Source organism: Heterodontus francisci, chromosome 7 (assembly GCF_036365525.1).
Source record: "Heterodontus francisci isolate sHetFra1 chromosome 7, sHetFra1.hap1, whole genome shotgun sequence".
NCBI classification, from domain to species: Eukaryota; Metazoa; Chordata; class Chondrichthyes; order Heterodontiformes; family Heterodontidae; genus Heterodontus; species Heterodontus francisci.
The window spans coordinates 91,077,883-91,092,478 of record NC_090377.1 but is presented as its reverse complement, the minus strand read 5'-3'; the positions used below and the strand labels follow the sequence as shown (position 1 = coordinate 91,092,478).

General features: G+C 40.3%; 1 protein-coding gene across 1 annotated transcript in view; it reads left to right on the top strand.

The window, feature by feature from the left end:
• Positions 1-14,361, top strand: part of hibch (3-hydroxyisobutyryl-CoA hydrolase) — a 135,682-nt gene extending 121,321 nt beyond the window's left edge. The window contains exons 12-14 of the mRNA XM_068035636.1: positions 3,448-3,567; positions 4,085-4,118; positions 14,070-14,361. Coding sequence (XP_067891737.1) covers positions 3,448-3,567; positions 4,085-4,118; positions 14,070-14,185 — 270 coding nt within the window. The 3' untranslated portion in view covers positions 14,186-14,361. The remainder of the gene's footprint in view (positions 1-3,447; positions 3,568-4,084; positions 4,119-14,069) is intronic.
• The last annotated feature ends 235 nt before the right edge of the window (positions 14,362-14,596 follow it).

The window sequence follows — 14,596 nt, the reverse complement described above, 5'->3', positions numbered from 1 at the left end:
TGTCCCTCGGTGATGGCATCCAAAAATACAGCATCAGTTTCCACATGTATGCTGACGACACACAGCACTACCTCACCACATCTCTCGACCCCTCCATTGTCTCTAAATCGTCAGACTGCTTGTCCAACATCCAGTACTGGATGAGCAGAAATCTCCTACAATTAAATATTGGGAAGACCAAAGCCATTGTCTTGGGTCCCTGTGACAAATTCTGTTCCCTAGCCACCAACACATCCCTTTCTGTGGCAACTGTCCGATGCTGAACTGGACTGTTTGCAACCTTGATGTCCTGTTTGACCCCAAGATGATCTTTCTACAGCATATCCACGCCATCACTAAGACAGCCTATTTCAACCTCCATAACACCCCCCCGCCCTGCCCCGCCCCCACAATCTTGTGGAAGGGGTGAGCTGTCTGTTGCCGGCAATGGCATCTGATGCCTATGCGCAGGCATTGGTGCCATTTTTAAAGGGCAGCCAGCCCTGCCAGCAAATTTGAATTTTTAAAGAGAAACCCCCCCCCCCCCCCCCAAACAAAAATTTACAAAATAAAATTGTAACGCCCCTTTCCAACCCCCCAATAAAAATTACATTAAGTATTTTCCCTCTGCCCAAAAACACTGACCTTTGAATTCTGACCTACCCCCCCCCACATCACCAGACTGCACAAAGTTGAAAGTTCACCCCTTCCCACCATCCCCTACACTGTTGATGCTTATTTGACCCCGACGACGTGGGCTTGGTAAAATTTAGCCCAGTATCTCTTTTTGTAGTTCAGTGTCATACTTTGTTTTATAATGCTCCTGTAAATCGCCTGGAAATATTTCATTACATTAAAGGCTCCATATAAATACAAGTTGTTGTTGCTTCCTTACAAAGTACTGCTTAAATCAGAGGGGCAAGGGTTAATAGGGATTCTGTAAGCCAATATTTTAGTTTCAAGGAAGTTTGCCAGGAAATTTGATGAGGCCATTGGGGAAGTAAATAAGCCCGACGCTGTGGGGCGGCTGATTTAAAGCACAGTTGATATGGCAAACGCCTGGTTAATGATCAATATACATTTGCATTACCCATTAGAGGCTGGAACAAACATATATTTGCTGGTAGCCTGATTTTAGTGCACATCTAAAGCACCTTACGTCTATTCTCTAGACTGGTGCGCTAGAAAGGAACTCTTTTCCAAAGTAGATAGTCTTTGGACCAACTCCAAAGCTGCAGAATGTAAACTTCCTGATCTGCTGCCAAAATAACATGCTTATTTGATGAATTCAACTGCATAGCCGGAGGCAGTGGGATGACTGAGCGTTGTGATGTAGTGTTTCCACTAACAGGATCTATTCCTAATTGATGTATGTGTGTCAACTCTCAACAAAAGATTGATAATGTAATGGTATCAACATCTTAGTGGTGTACTTAAAGCTTTATACAGTGGTCACTGACATTGCTATATTCAATAAATAATGGTGATGCCAGCATATAATTCTGTATAGATGTGATCAAACCCAGCCGCGTATAAAATAATCATCTTTTCCCCCTGCGAACCCGACCCCATATAGGTATGTGCAATTTTTAAAATTTTTGAGAGAAATTCCTATTGACTTGGAATCTACAGTATTCCTCAATTATCAAATGATTCTAGCCAGCATGCTAAAGTGATTTTCATATTGGACCAGCAACTCGGTGCTCATTAGTTAAAATGTTATCATGCCAAGTTGGTGACATTAAATTTAATAAATCTGATAGCACCAGAAAGATAACCAGGAAAGATGCTGGATTATTTAAAAATCTGACTAGTTCGCGAATGTTCTTCAGGGAAGAGAATCTGCCATCCATACCCATGGTGATGCCTATATGTGATTTTAGGCTGCATAAGCTACTTGACTGCATAAGCTACTTAGTGGCGCAGACTATCATTTGGCTCACCAATACCCAGTCAGAGAGGCTATGGATAGGTAATAAATCTGATCTGGTTAGTGTTTCTCAGAACAAATGTCAGTGTTTCTCAGAACTTTATTTTTGAATCCCTTCCCAACAGCTCCCACATCTCTATTCTGGCTGAATGTGGCAACTTTTCTGAACTGGTCATTGTGTCATTGTGCAGACATGTAGAGTTACAGACAACAATTGTATATACTCAGCAAACAAACTGTCATCTGCATTTTCTCTAGTCACTGTGGCGTTTCCCGACAGAGAGTCTACAGTAGAACCAACAACGACTGCAGCTTTCATTTATATAGTGCCTTTAATGCAGTAAAACGCCTCAAGATGCTTCACAGGCATGTTATCAAATAAAATTTGACACTGAGCCACATAAGGAGATATTCGGGCAGATGACAAAGCTTGGTCAAAGAGGTTTTAAGGAGTGTCTTAAAGGAGGAAAGAAAGATGGAGTGTTTCAGGGAGGGAATTCCAGAACTTCGGGCCTTGGAAGCTGAAGGCACGACTGCCAATGGTGAAACGATTAAAATTGGGATATGCAAGAGGCCAAATTGGAGGAGCGCAGATATCTTGGAAGGTTGTAGGGCTGGAGGAGGTTACAGAGATGGGGAGGAACGAGGTCATGGAGGGATTTTAAAACCTGGCCGGTCAATGAAAACTGAAGCCCAAATTCAGAAAAAAGATTTGGCGATTCAGTCTCCCGAAGAATTTAACCTCCAACTTTACTGATGATAAATCATGTTCCACACACACACAAACAGCAACTTCTCTAAACTAGTGACTCTAATGCTGTCATGAACACCAATGCATCACAAAATTAGAAAAAGGCAGTTGAAGTAATTATTTGAAATGGCTTGAATTTTAACTGGAATATTGATGGACAAACTTTTCTTGGAAACTGAAAGCCCACTGTGTTTAACTCCAAAACAAAATAATTTATTTCCTAATTAAGGTACAGTTACCTGCATAAGTAATCTCTGCATGCTTTGGCAAAGCGTAGTTAGGAAGTGGGCTGTCATTCTGTCCAGTCACAAACTTGATCCTTGGTCTGTGGTTAAGTGATAGCAGAAAGGTGGAGGACGGTGTTATAATTGACCTCAGCAACACCCAACAAGTAAGGGACCAAATCAGGTAGGGCCCCCCTCAGTTGCTATCTGGTGTCCCCCTAATGGGCAGGACAAGGCTCAATGATGATGATCTCCAATATCATCATCACTGGCACTCACTTACTAGGACTGTACGTGGCATGTATCAGAATGGCTATTTAGGATGGGTATGGTTCCACAGATGCTTGTAGCTATCCAGTATCTTGCCTTTTGCAGTATAGGGATAGACCTCAGAAACTTATTCATATGATGTATAATGTAAAAAGATCTTGTCCTAAAATGTATCTTCCATTACAACCTTCCCGAAAGCAATTTTCTCCAAAATAAGAAACTGCATATTCATTGATTTAATGATATTTCAGTAGACGCCCAATAGTTTCATGCATTTATGATTCACTGTATAGATACTGAAGAAAATGTCTCCCACATCCATGAAGATTACTTTTCAGCAGCTTGAAGAGGGAGCCACAAAGAACCTGTCAGAAGTTTTAGTTATGGAGTACAGACTTAGCCAAGCTTGTATGGTAAGAATGATGTCAACACTGCAGAGCAGGTCCTCTTGTTAAAAGACAAGTAAACAACAAATTTGATGTTTTATTACATGACACAGTAACTGCTACATGCTGATAAATTGTAATTATTAAATGCTGGAGGCAGAATCTAGTTAATTGCAATTGGGTCTGACAAGCTTATAGTTCATGTTCAAATTTCATAATAAATGGAAAACAAGACATCTTTATAGGAATCAAAGCAACTTATTAACGTAGGCACATAGCCAATGATATAATTATGTTCTTTATATAGTACAACACATGTTACTTTGCAGGCAATTTATCCTGGTACTTGACGTAATAAGGATAGTCTTGGGTTAAATTATACAATATTAGAATGAGACACAGATGCACTTAATGTTGTTTGTCACATTGACAGTAACTGCTTCCTTAGACATTTGTCACTACATAAGCCTTGGAATGCTGCTCTGTAAACCAAGAAAACCTACCATATCATCTGAAAGTTTATTTTGGAATTTATCCCTTTCAGAGAGGCCATGATTTCTATGAAGGTGTGCGAGCAGGTAAGCCATTGTCAGTGAATCCTGTTCACTGCACTACAGCTTTTAAAGTAGAAGATAACTCTGTGACTAAGCCAGATCTCCCTTGGTGGCTAAGTAGGCAAATGCACTGCTTGTATTTAATGGGTTAAACAATTTAGAAATATCCCAAGTTCAATCCTTGCTCTCTAGTGATGCAGCTGACCTCAGCTGCTAACATTAGGGCACTACAGTTGCCCTCTACATATCTGACTTAAGGAGGAAAAAAGAGAAAAAGAAAATTGAATTTATATATCACCCTTCATGATTTCAGGATGTCCCAAAGCACTCTCAGCCAATGAAGTACTGCTGAAGTATAATCCCTGTTGTAATGTAAGAAATGCAGCAGCCAAATTACACACAGCAAACTCCCACAAGCAGCAGTGTGGTAATGACCAGATAATCTGATTTGGTGATGTTGATTGAGGGATAAATATTGGCCTGGACACCTGCTCTTCAAAATAGTGCCATGGGATCTCTTACATCCACCTGAGAGAGCAGACAGGCCTCAGTTTAACTTCTCATCCAAAAGACGGCAGCCCCAACAGTGCAGTACTCCCTCAGTACTGCACTGGAGTGTCAACCTTGATTTTTGTGCTCGTGCTCAAGCCCTGGAGTGGGAATCCAGGCAAGAGTGCTACCAAATGAGCCATGTCTGATACTAGGGGTAGGGGGGGAAAAAAACAGCCAGCACTCCCACTCCTGATTTGCTATTCAAATAGTCCTTTTGAGAAGTAGATACTACATGAGCATAGGATCATCAATCAACAGCCATGCAGAAATAGCCTGAAAACACAAAGAATGGCTGCTTCAGACAAATATGTCAGAGCCACTGACACTTGTAGAACCTAAAAGATCAATGAGGAGGGAACAGAAAACACCTTTCTCAGTTTAGATTTTAGAAAGCTTTATTTTATATTTTAAAGACGTAATTCCTATATTCAACAATTTCAGATAGCACCAACTGGATGCCCTTAAAAAAATGTTCTTCAGAATATCCATCTGGATTCATTATTGCTGATATTTTCATTCTCCTTGGAGACTGATCATATCCTGGCTTGTTTTTTGCCAGACTTCCCCCTCTGTATTTTCTACTAATTACTTGCCCAGTAGAGTCCATGTAATGCTAATGTAACTGATCAGACAGCACAAAATGTGACACTATAAACAAATATGAATTTTTGGGATTTTGAAGTTCATGATAGAAGTATTGCTGATGAGTTCATTATCCAGTCATTTATAATATTTACTGATATTTGAACAATTACTCTTTTATATCTATTATCTTTTCAAGTATATAATTTGAGTCCCTTGAATTTGTGGTCCTTTTTGAGGTTCAGTAATTAAAACTGTTTGGAACAATTGAATACTTGAAAAATGAAATGCTGCTGAGCATTACAGTAAAAACCAATTGACAATTTATATTACTCAAATCTGATGAGTCATGTTCCAAATATAATCCCACTGGTGTTCCCTAGAGTTATTTTTTCATTGTGCTACTTGTCCCTGTAACCATTACTCTCTAATAGACATATATTTGTACCACTGTAATTATCAACATTGCAAGTTTATTTCACATATCGGCTCTTTTTGGATGCGGTAGGACGAGAGAGTGAAATTCTGCTCTAATAGTATTACATTTCAGTCCAAAACACAATAGATGCAGGGTGCTATCATTCAGGGAGATTTTTACTGGTAATATATTGAAGGGGTGGGAGGGATTGCAAGAAAATCTAATCAAAGGGTTTGAATGACATAGCAAATCGTGAGTAATGTCTAAGAAATTGTTTTTGAAACACAAATTGTTTTTCTATAAACTTCCAACTCTTGTGTTCTATCATAAACATATTGGGCCAGACCCAGACTTTGCTAGAAAAATAATGGTGTTTTAATGACACACGTCATTATTAATTTACAAATCAGCCAGCAAGTTCAGAAGATTGAGATATGTCATGAGTTGTGAATCTCCAGACCTTGCTAGTTAATTTGCTTCTCACAAAGGGCATCTCGCCCTCAGCCTCCCCGTTAACTTGCCACAGAAAATTACGTCTGGTAATTTACAACATAAGTAGCTTAACATCCTGATAATTGTTAATGCAGTACCAATCAACCTCTCTGGCCCAGAAATTGAGCTATTTAAACTGTGGAATCGCATTCATTTATGTAGTGAATTGTTGTTGGAGATTTTTAAAATATCAGTTTTTAAATTTAAAGTTTTTTCTTACTTTTCCTCTTTATTTTCTCTCTCTCAATCCAATCAAACTTTTCCTCTCTATTTCTCTTTCTGTTCCTGATTTGACTGTAATTCACCCTCTCTCTAAGATGTTCCTCTGTTTCTTTATCAATCCTGAAATCTCATTGGTTAAGGAGATACACTGTTGCTCCTGATGTTCACTCAGGCCCCCGATACCCTGGTGCCCTCACGACGTCGTAAAGCAGTTTGAGTTAAAGGATGCAGAAAACAGTCTAACTGAGCTTACCGCGAGGTGCCCTGCTCCAGCAAGGTTTGGCCCATTAGTGTTTCACAGTAGTTCTGTTATTTTGAATAAGAATTAGACTTGCTGGCTGTGTACATATCTTTTGCTGCAGCATCTGCAGGTACTGTGACCATCTTCAGCCAGGGCACACTCAACATAAGAGACAGTGAACAAAAATGAGAGCGCATGGAATAGGAGAAATCTATTGGCTTGGATAGGAAATTGATCAGGAGAGAGGAGACAGAGAGAAAGGATAATGGGTATGTACTCAAATTGGAACATAGGAAGATAGGAACAGGAGTAGGCCATTCAGCCCCTCGAGCCTGTCCTGCCATTCAATGAGATCATGGCTGATCCACGGCCTAACTGCCTTTGGCCCATATCCCTTAATATCTTTGTTTAACAAAAATCTATCTATCTCAGATTTAAATTAACAACTGTTCTAGCTTCAACTACTGTTTGTGGGAGAGAGTTCCAAACCTCTACCACCCTTTGCGTGAAGAAGTGCTTCCTAACATCTCTCCTGAACAGTCTGGCCCTAATCTTTAGACTTTGCCCCCTAGTTTTAGAATCTCCAACCAGTGGAAATAGTTTATCTTTATCTTGCCTGTCTTTTCCTGTTAATATCTTGAAGACTTCAAGCAGGTGACCCCTTAACCGTCTAAATTCTAGCGAAAACAGGCCTAATTTGTGTAATCCCTCCTTGTAACTTAACTCCTGTGGTCCAGATATCATTCTTGTAAACCTACGTTGCACTCCCTCCAAGGCCAATATATCCTTCCTAAAGGTGTGGTGCCCAGAACTGCTCACAGTACTCCAAGTGGGGTCTAACCAGGGTTTTGTGCAACTGCAGCATAACCTCTGTGTCTTTATACTTCAGTCCTCTAGATATAAAGGCTAGCATTCCATTAGCCTTTTTGATTATTTTCTGCACTTGCTCATGGCATTTTAAAGATCTATGCACCTGAACCCCAATGTCTCTTTGGACATCCACTGTACTTAACCTCTTCCCATTTAGAAAGTACCCTGCTCTATCCTTTTTTGGTCCAAAATGGATAACCTCACACTTGCCCACATTGAAATCCATCTGCCACAGTTTAGCCCATTCACCTAGTCTGTCAATATCTTCTTGCAATTTTATTCTATCATCGAGACTGTCTACAATGCCACCCTAACTTTGTATCATCAGCAAGTTTGGATCTATGACTTACTATGCCATCATCCAAGTCGTTAATGAATAATGTGAATAATTGAGGCCCCAACACAGATCCCTGTGGGACACCACTAGTCACATCCTGCCAATCGGAGTACTTACCCATTATCCCCACTCTCTGTCGCCTACCACTCAACCAACTTCCTAACCATGTCAATAATTTGCCCTTAACTTCATGGGCTTCTACCTTAGTTAACAGTCTCTTATGTGGGACTTTATCAAATGCCTTCTGGAAGTCCATATAAATAACATCCATAGACATTCCCCTGTCTACTACCTTAGTCACCTCTTCAAAAAATTCAATGAGATTTGTCAGGCATGACCTTCCCGTCATGAATCTTTGCTGGCTGTCTCTGATTAACTGAAATTTTTGTAGGTGTTCAGTCACCCTATCCTTGATTATAGACTCCAGCAATTTCCCCACCACAGATGTCAGACTAACTGGTCTGTAATTTCCTTGGTTCCCCTTTCACTCTTCTTAAAAAGTGGAGTGACATGTGCAGCTTTCCAATCCAGAGGGACCAATCCTGAATCTAAGGAACTCTGAAAGACTATAGTTAAGGAATCTACAATGTGCTCCCCTACTTCCTTTAACATGCTTGGATGGAAACCGTCAGGTCCTGGGGATTTCTCACTCTTTAGTTCCATTAATTTCCTTGTTACTGATGTTTTACTTGTGTTAATTGTATTAAGTCCCTGTCCCCTTTCGGCTATTAATTTTTTCGGGATTTCCGGCAAGTTATCCTCCTTTTCAACTGTAAATACTGAGGCAAAGTAATTGTTCAACATGTCTGCCATTTCCCCATTATCAATGACAATATCTCCACTTTCAGCGCTCTTGACCACCCGCTTTTCCTTTATGTAACTATAAAATCTATTCTTATTGATTTTGATTTCCTTTGCAAGTTTCCTTTCATATTCCTTTTAGTAGCTCTTATAAGCTGCTTTGTGACCCTTTGCTGGTCTTTGTATCTATCTCATTCGGCCAGATCTGTGCTGCATTTTGCATTTTTGTAAGCCCTTTCTTTTAGTTTTATGCTATCCCTAATCTCTTTAGTTGACCATGGCTGTTTTTTCTGTGAAGTGGAGCTTTTTCCTCTCGGGTATATACTCGCTCTGTATTTCATAGTCATAGAGAGATACAGCACCGAAACAGGCCCTTCGGCCCACCAAGTCCATGCCGACCATCAACCCCCCATTAATACTAATCCTACATTAATCCCATTTCCCTCTCACATCCCCACCTTCCCTCAATTCTCCTACCACCTACCTACACTAGGAGCAATTTCTTTTTGCAATGGCCAATTTACCAATCAACCCGCAAGTCTTTGGCATGTGGGAGGAAACCGGAGCACCCGGAGGAATCCCACGCGGTCACAGGGAGAACTTGCAAACTCCACACAGGCAGTACCCAGAACCGAGCCCGGGTCGCTGGAGCTGTGAGGCTGCAGTGCTAGCCACTGTGCCGCCCTATTTCATTAAATGTTTCTTGAAATATTCTCCACTGTTCTTCAGTTATTTGACTCATTAACAGATCTTCCCAGTTTACCATGGACAGTCTCTGTCTCATCATTAAAGTCAGCCTTACTCAAGTCTAAAATTCTCGTAGCCCATTTGTGCTTTTCACTTTCAAACACTACCTTGAATTTGATCATGTGATCACTATTTGATAAATGTTCACGCACAGTTAGGCTACTAATTAAATTTGGCTCATTACTCATAACTAAATCTAATATTGCCTGTCCCCTTGTTACATCTAGGACATATTGCTGTAGGAAACTATCCCAGACACATTCCAGAAATTCACTACCTTTCTGACAGGTGCTAGTCTGCCTCTCCCAATCTATGTGTAAGTTAAAATCCCCCATTAATGCTGCTCTGCCTTTGTTACACAGTTGCCTAATTTGTGCATTTATACAATCTAACACCTCAGAACTGCTACCAGGGGGTCTATACACAACACCTATTACAATATTAGATCCTTTTCTTGCTGAATGTGGCTGTACTAGGGGCACAACATTTCACTTCACTTATAAGTGACTTGGATGAAGGATTAGTGAGCCGTATATCTAAGTTTGCTGATGGCATTAAGTTAGGTGACACAGTAAATAATGCAGAAGGGAGCAGAAAGTTTCAAATGAGTATTAATAGATTAAGTGAGTGGGCAAAACTGACAGGTGGAGTTCACTGAGAAAGTGTGAGGTCATCCATCTTAGATCTAAGAAAAATCAAAATACTTTCTAAATGGCAAAAAGCTAGGAACTGTGTAGGAGCAGAGAGATTTGGGGCACTCTGTACAGTAATCATTAAAAGCTAATGGACTGGTACAAACAATAATTTAAAAAGCTAATGGAATGTTGGCCTTTTCCTCAAGAAGATTGGAATACAAAGGGCAGAAGTTATGTTACAGTTATAAAAAGCTATCGTTAGATCGCATCTGGAGTACGATATTCAGTTCTGGGCACTGCATCTCAAAGGATATATTCATCTTGGAGGGTCTACAGTGCAGATTCACTAGAAAGATATCAGAGCTAAAAGAGTTAAATTGTGAGGGCAGGTTGCATAGAATAGGCTTGTATTCCCTTGAATATAGAAGATTAAAGGGTGAATAATTGAGGCATTTGAGGTGATTAAAGGATTTGATAGGGTAGATACAAATTTATTTCCTTTGGTGGGAAAAGTCCAGAACATGGGGACATAACCTTCAAGATCGAGCCAGGCCATTCAGGAGTGATGTCAGAAAGCACTTCTTCACACAACGGGTAGTGGAAAATTGGAACTCTGAGGCTAGGTCAATTGAAAATTTCAAAACTGAGATTGAGAGATTTTTGTTAGACAGTGGAGTTGAGGGTTACAGAACAAAGGCGGGTAAATAGAGTTCAGGTATAGTTCAGTCATGATCTAATTGAATGGTGAAACAGGCTTGTGGGGCTTGTTCTGTGCTCCTATGTTTTATTGATGTTGATTTGTCAACATCAAGACCTGCTCAGAAGCCAGCATTTGCATTGCTTCCTGGACTTGTGCAAAGTTTCAGTGCTTCAAATTGCACTAGACACAAAGTGTATAAATTCATAGGATTGTTGCAGGATATTGTACTGTGCAAAAACACAGGCCCAAGAGATGATTTCCTCACTCAAGGATTGAATCTGATGGTATAGTATCTAATCTACAGTGGATTACAAGGAAAGAACATCGCTTTACACATTTTTCACATAAATTGTCACTCTTAAGAACTTTCAATCAAACAATTTTAGAGCTCGTAGCATGAATAGATCTAGAGACTGATTCAGACAGCTCCTTGGTGGCCATATATCAGGGACAGAGTACGGGTATTGCTGAGTAATTCTCTGTTTTCTTCTCCTCATGATTTAATGCAAAATGTCCATAGATGCATGCTGAATGCAAATTTGATCTGTTGTAAATGGGCTTAATTTGCAATAAATAAATTCTGGAAAGTGCAGTAGAGTCCTTGCTATTTTACAAGAGAGGAGAGGAAAATTATACCATTGTGATAAATTAACGTACCTGAGGAGACTGACATGAAATAGCAATTAATAAAAGGACAGAAACCACCAATATAAATAAATTTAATACATAATTCTGCAAATGTAAATAAAAGTATTCAGTCACTTCATTGCAGTGTTAAACCTGTTCTGGTTCAGTTGGGACAGGAAAAGATGAGTGAAAATAAGCAATTGCCAGCATCAAACTTCTGATCATGAGGTATGAGATGCGAATATTCCAGAGTGGCGCAGTGGTTAGCACTGCAGCCTCACAGCTCCAGCGACCCGGGTTCAATTCTGGGTACTGCCTGTGTGGAGTTTGCAAGTTCTCCCTGTGTCTGCGTGGGTTTCCTCCGGGTGCTCCGGTTTCCTCCCACAAGCCAAAAGACTTGCAGGTTGGTAGGTAAATTGGCTATTATAGATTGCCCTTAGTATAGGTAGGTGGTAGGGAAATATAGGGACAGGTGAGGATGTGGTAGGGATATGGGATTAGTGTAGGATTAGTATAAGTGGGTGGTTGATGGTCGGCACAGACTCGGTGGGCCGAAGGGCGTGTTTCAGTGCTGTATCTCTAAACTAAACTAAACATAAACAGATCAGAGTACTTTTATCAGTACAATCTTTTTCAGTGTAAAAGTCATTTTCAGTTTGCATCACATTCAACCACTGAAACGGCATATTTCTGGGTGAGAAGAACAAGGGGCAGCCATTAGATTGAGATGTTGACTGCATATTTTATATTGTGAATAGTGTGCTACAGATATATATCAGAGAAAGTACTAAAGTTGTTACGGCCACGTGGTGTGACGTGGCTGGCTCCCTTGGGGTTTTATTTTTCAAATAAAAAGACAGCAGTAGGTTTTCTTGTAGGTTTTTAAAAATAGCCAATTGTTTATTGATCAATATGTCTTATCCTGAAATTGTCACAACCTCATTCACTCATACATTCGCTCGCACACACATGAGAAACACACAGCGAAGGGAAAGAGGTAGGTGAGTTTTAGTGGGTAAGAAGGGTTATGATAAACCTGTTGAATTCTTTTGAGATTCAAGTTCCAGATAGTTGCAGGTCTGAGATGATTGTAGATTCCTCTCTTGATTGAAGATTCTGTTGAAGATGGTGAGTCATTTCCAGCATTCTCTGCTGTATAATGTAGATGTCAGATTTTTTTCCAGCAGGGCAGGTGCTTTCTGGCTTACTGGAATGCCAGCTGTTACAAGTAGATTCACCTTCTGGTTAGTCTCTCTCTCGCTATCTCTCTCTTTGGCTATCTTTGTTTTAAGGTAAAACTGTGTCACCTCTCGCCTCCTGTTAGGAGACACTCTGGTTTCTTGCCCTGGTGCTCACACAATGGCCCAGGACGTGACTACTTTACACCTCCTTTGTTTTAGAAGAAGACATCAATTCTGGAATGTTTTTAGGATAGGTGTAATATGGATTTCATGAACACTTTTTGGTTTTACAGATTTGTCCTTTGTTTTTGTCAGACTGTATCAATACACAAAAGGCTAATCCCCTTTTTCTTCGGCAGGCCATTTTGGACCATTGTTCGCTTTTTAAAATAAGGGTTCATTTTTAAAAGACAAAGTTTGTTTTTTCATAACTCTTCAGTGTTAGTCCGTGAATGTTGTATCATTGCAATTCTGATGTATGAGACAATTTATTCATAATTATAAGACAGAGGTGCAGGATCAAATAATTGAGACGCTTGAACAGCGCCAATCGGGGTAGAGTTTTCTCCCAGCTACTGAACTGTTGAGACACTGGCTATAACATAAAACCCAACTTTGTCTCTGAATTGTTGAGATATTTAAAGTAACTTTGATCAGTGTACTGCCCTTTTCCCACCACTGTTGTGATTGAGAGACTTCAATCTCCTGCTGAACCTGTGACTGGCTACTGGTTATACTGGTTTTTCCACTTCAACCTGTTCCTGGCCAGAAAATCATTCACCTGTGCTGAGTTCAATCTGACCTACAGTCATCTCAGATTGACCACCTGAGGGTGCAGTAGCTGAAGGGTTTGGAGGATGGAGCTGGCAACCTGGAGGTGGGAAGCAGCGACCTGTAGCTGCTCCCGTTGCACATCTGGAGGACAAGATCACACCTACTTTTGTGCCGATCTGGGCCCTGTTAGTCGATGCCTTCAACGTTAACAACAACATATCGAGCTAATGGCTAAGGGAGTAAACCTGACAAAGTCTGGAGTGGAGTTCCATTCGGCGATTGGTGTTTCCTCAAGTTAACACCTTCCGGCAATTCCTGAATAGGCCCCGGACGAACAGGCTTTCGTCTTTCCCCTGAACACCAGCCTATGAGGTTGAGGGGTGGGGTGCAGATGCTAGGCAAGTCTGCACCTCCTAAAACCTTGCCTAGGCTACGCAACAAACAAAGAAAGTGGATTGTTTGCTGCGTGTCCATCATCTTTCATAGATGGAAGGATGCCAACCCAGTGGTAATCACCACTATTGGCTAGAGTTGCCAGATTGGCACTTTATAACCAAGACAGTGGCTAATGAATTGACTGATCATAATGTAAAGATGACTAAAGGAGTAGTATGGCTTCAATTAATTGGAGGTGTCACTCCATTAAAATGTAAAGAGTGCACTTTTATATCCCTGCTCCTAACCTTGCACACTGTATCTGTACCATTATTTTAAATATATATCTAATTCTCTGATTCCAAAATAACCATTACCATTTTACTGTTTTCTGGGAATAATATGTTTTCTGTCCTAATAGTTCTGATTGACAAGGATCAGAGCCCAAAGTGGAAGCCAGCAACCCTAGAAGAAGTGTCGGAGGAGTATCTGAATAGTTGCTTTGAGTCACTTGGAAGCAAAGAACTCAAGTTGTAAATGGATGAATAGTTTGGGAATTTTAAAAGAAAATTATGAATGGGTTTCAAGTCTGTTTGCATTTCTCTTCATGAAATTAACATACTTATTTGCATTTGATGTATTTGTCAAGTGAAAATTGTGTAGTTCAAGTATAATAAACATACCAAAACACTATGTAATTGTGTTTTTGGGTGGGGTACAACTATCTGCTATCAATTATTAACAACAACAACCTGTATTCATATTGTACCTTTAATTTAGAAAATGTCCCAAGACACAGAGGTAAAAAGAAAATGATATTAGGAGGAATGACCAAAAGCTTGGTCAGAGAGAGAGGGGTTTTATTGAGGGTCTTGCAGTAGGCGAAGAATTTAGGGAGGGAATTTCAGAACATGCAGCCTCATGTGGCTGCAAGTACAGCTGCCTTTG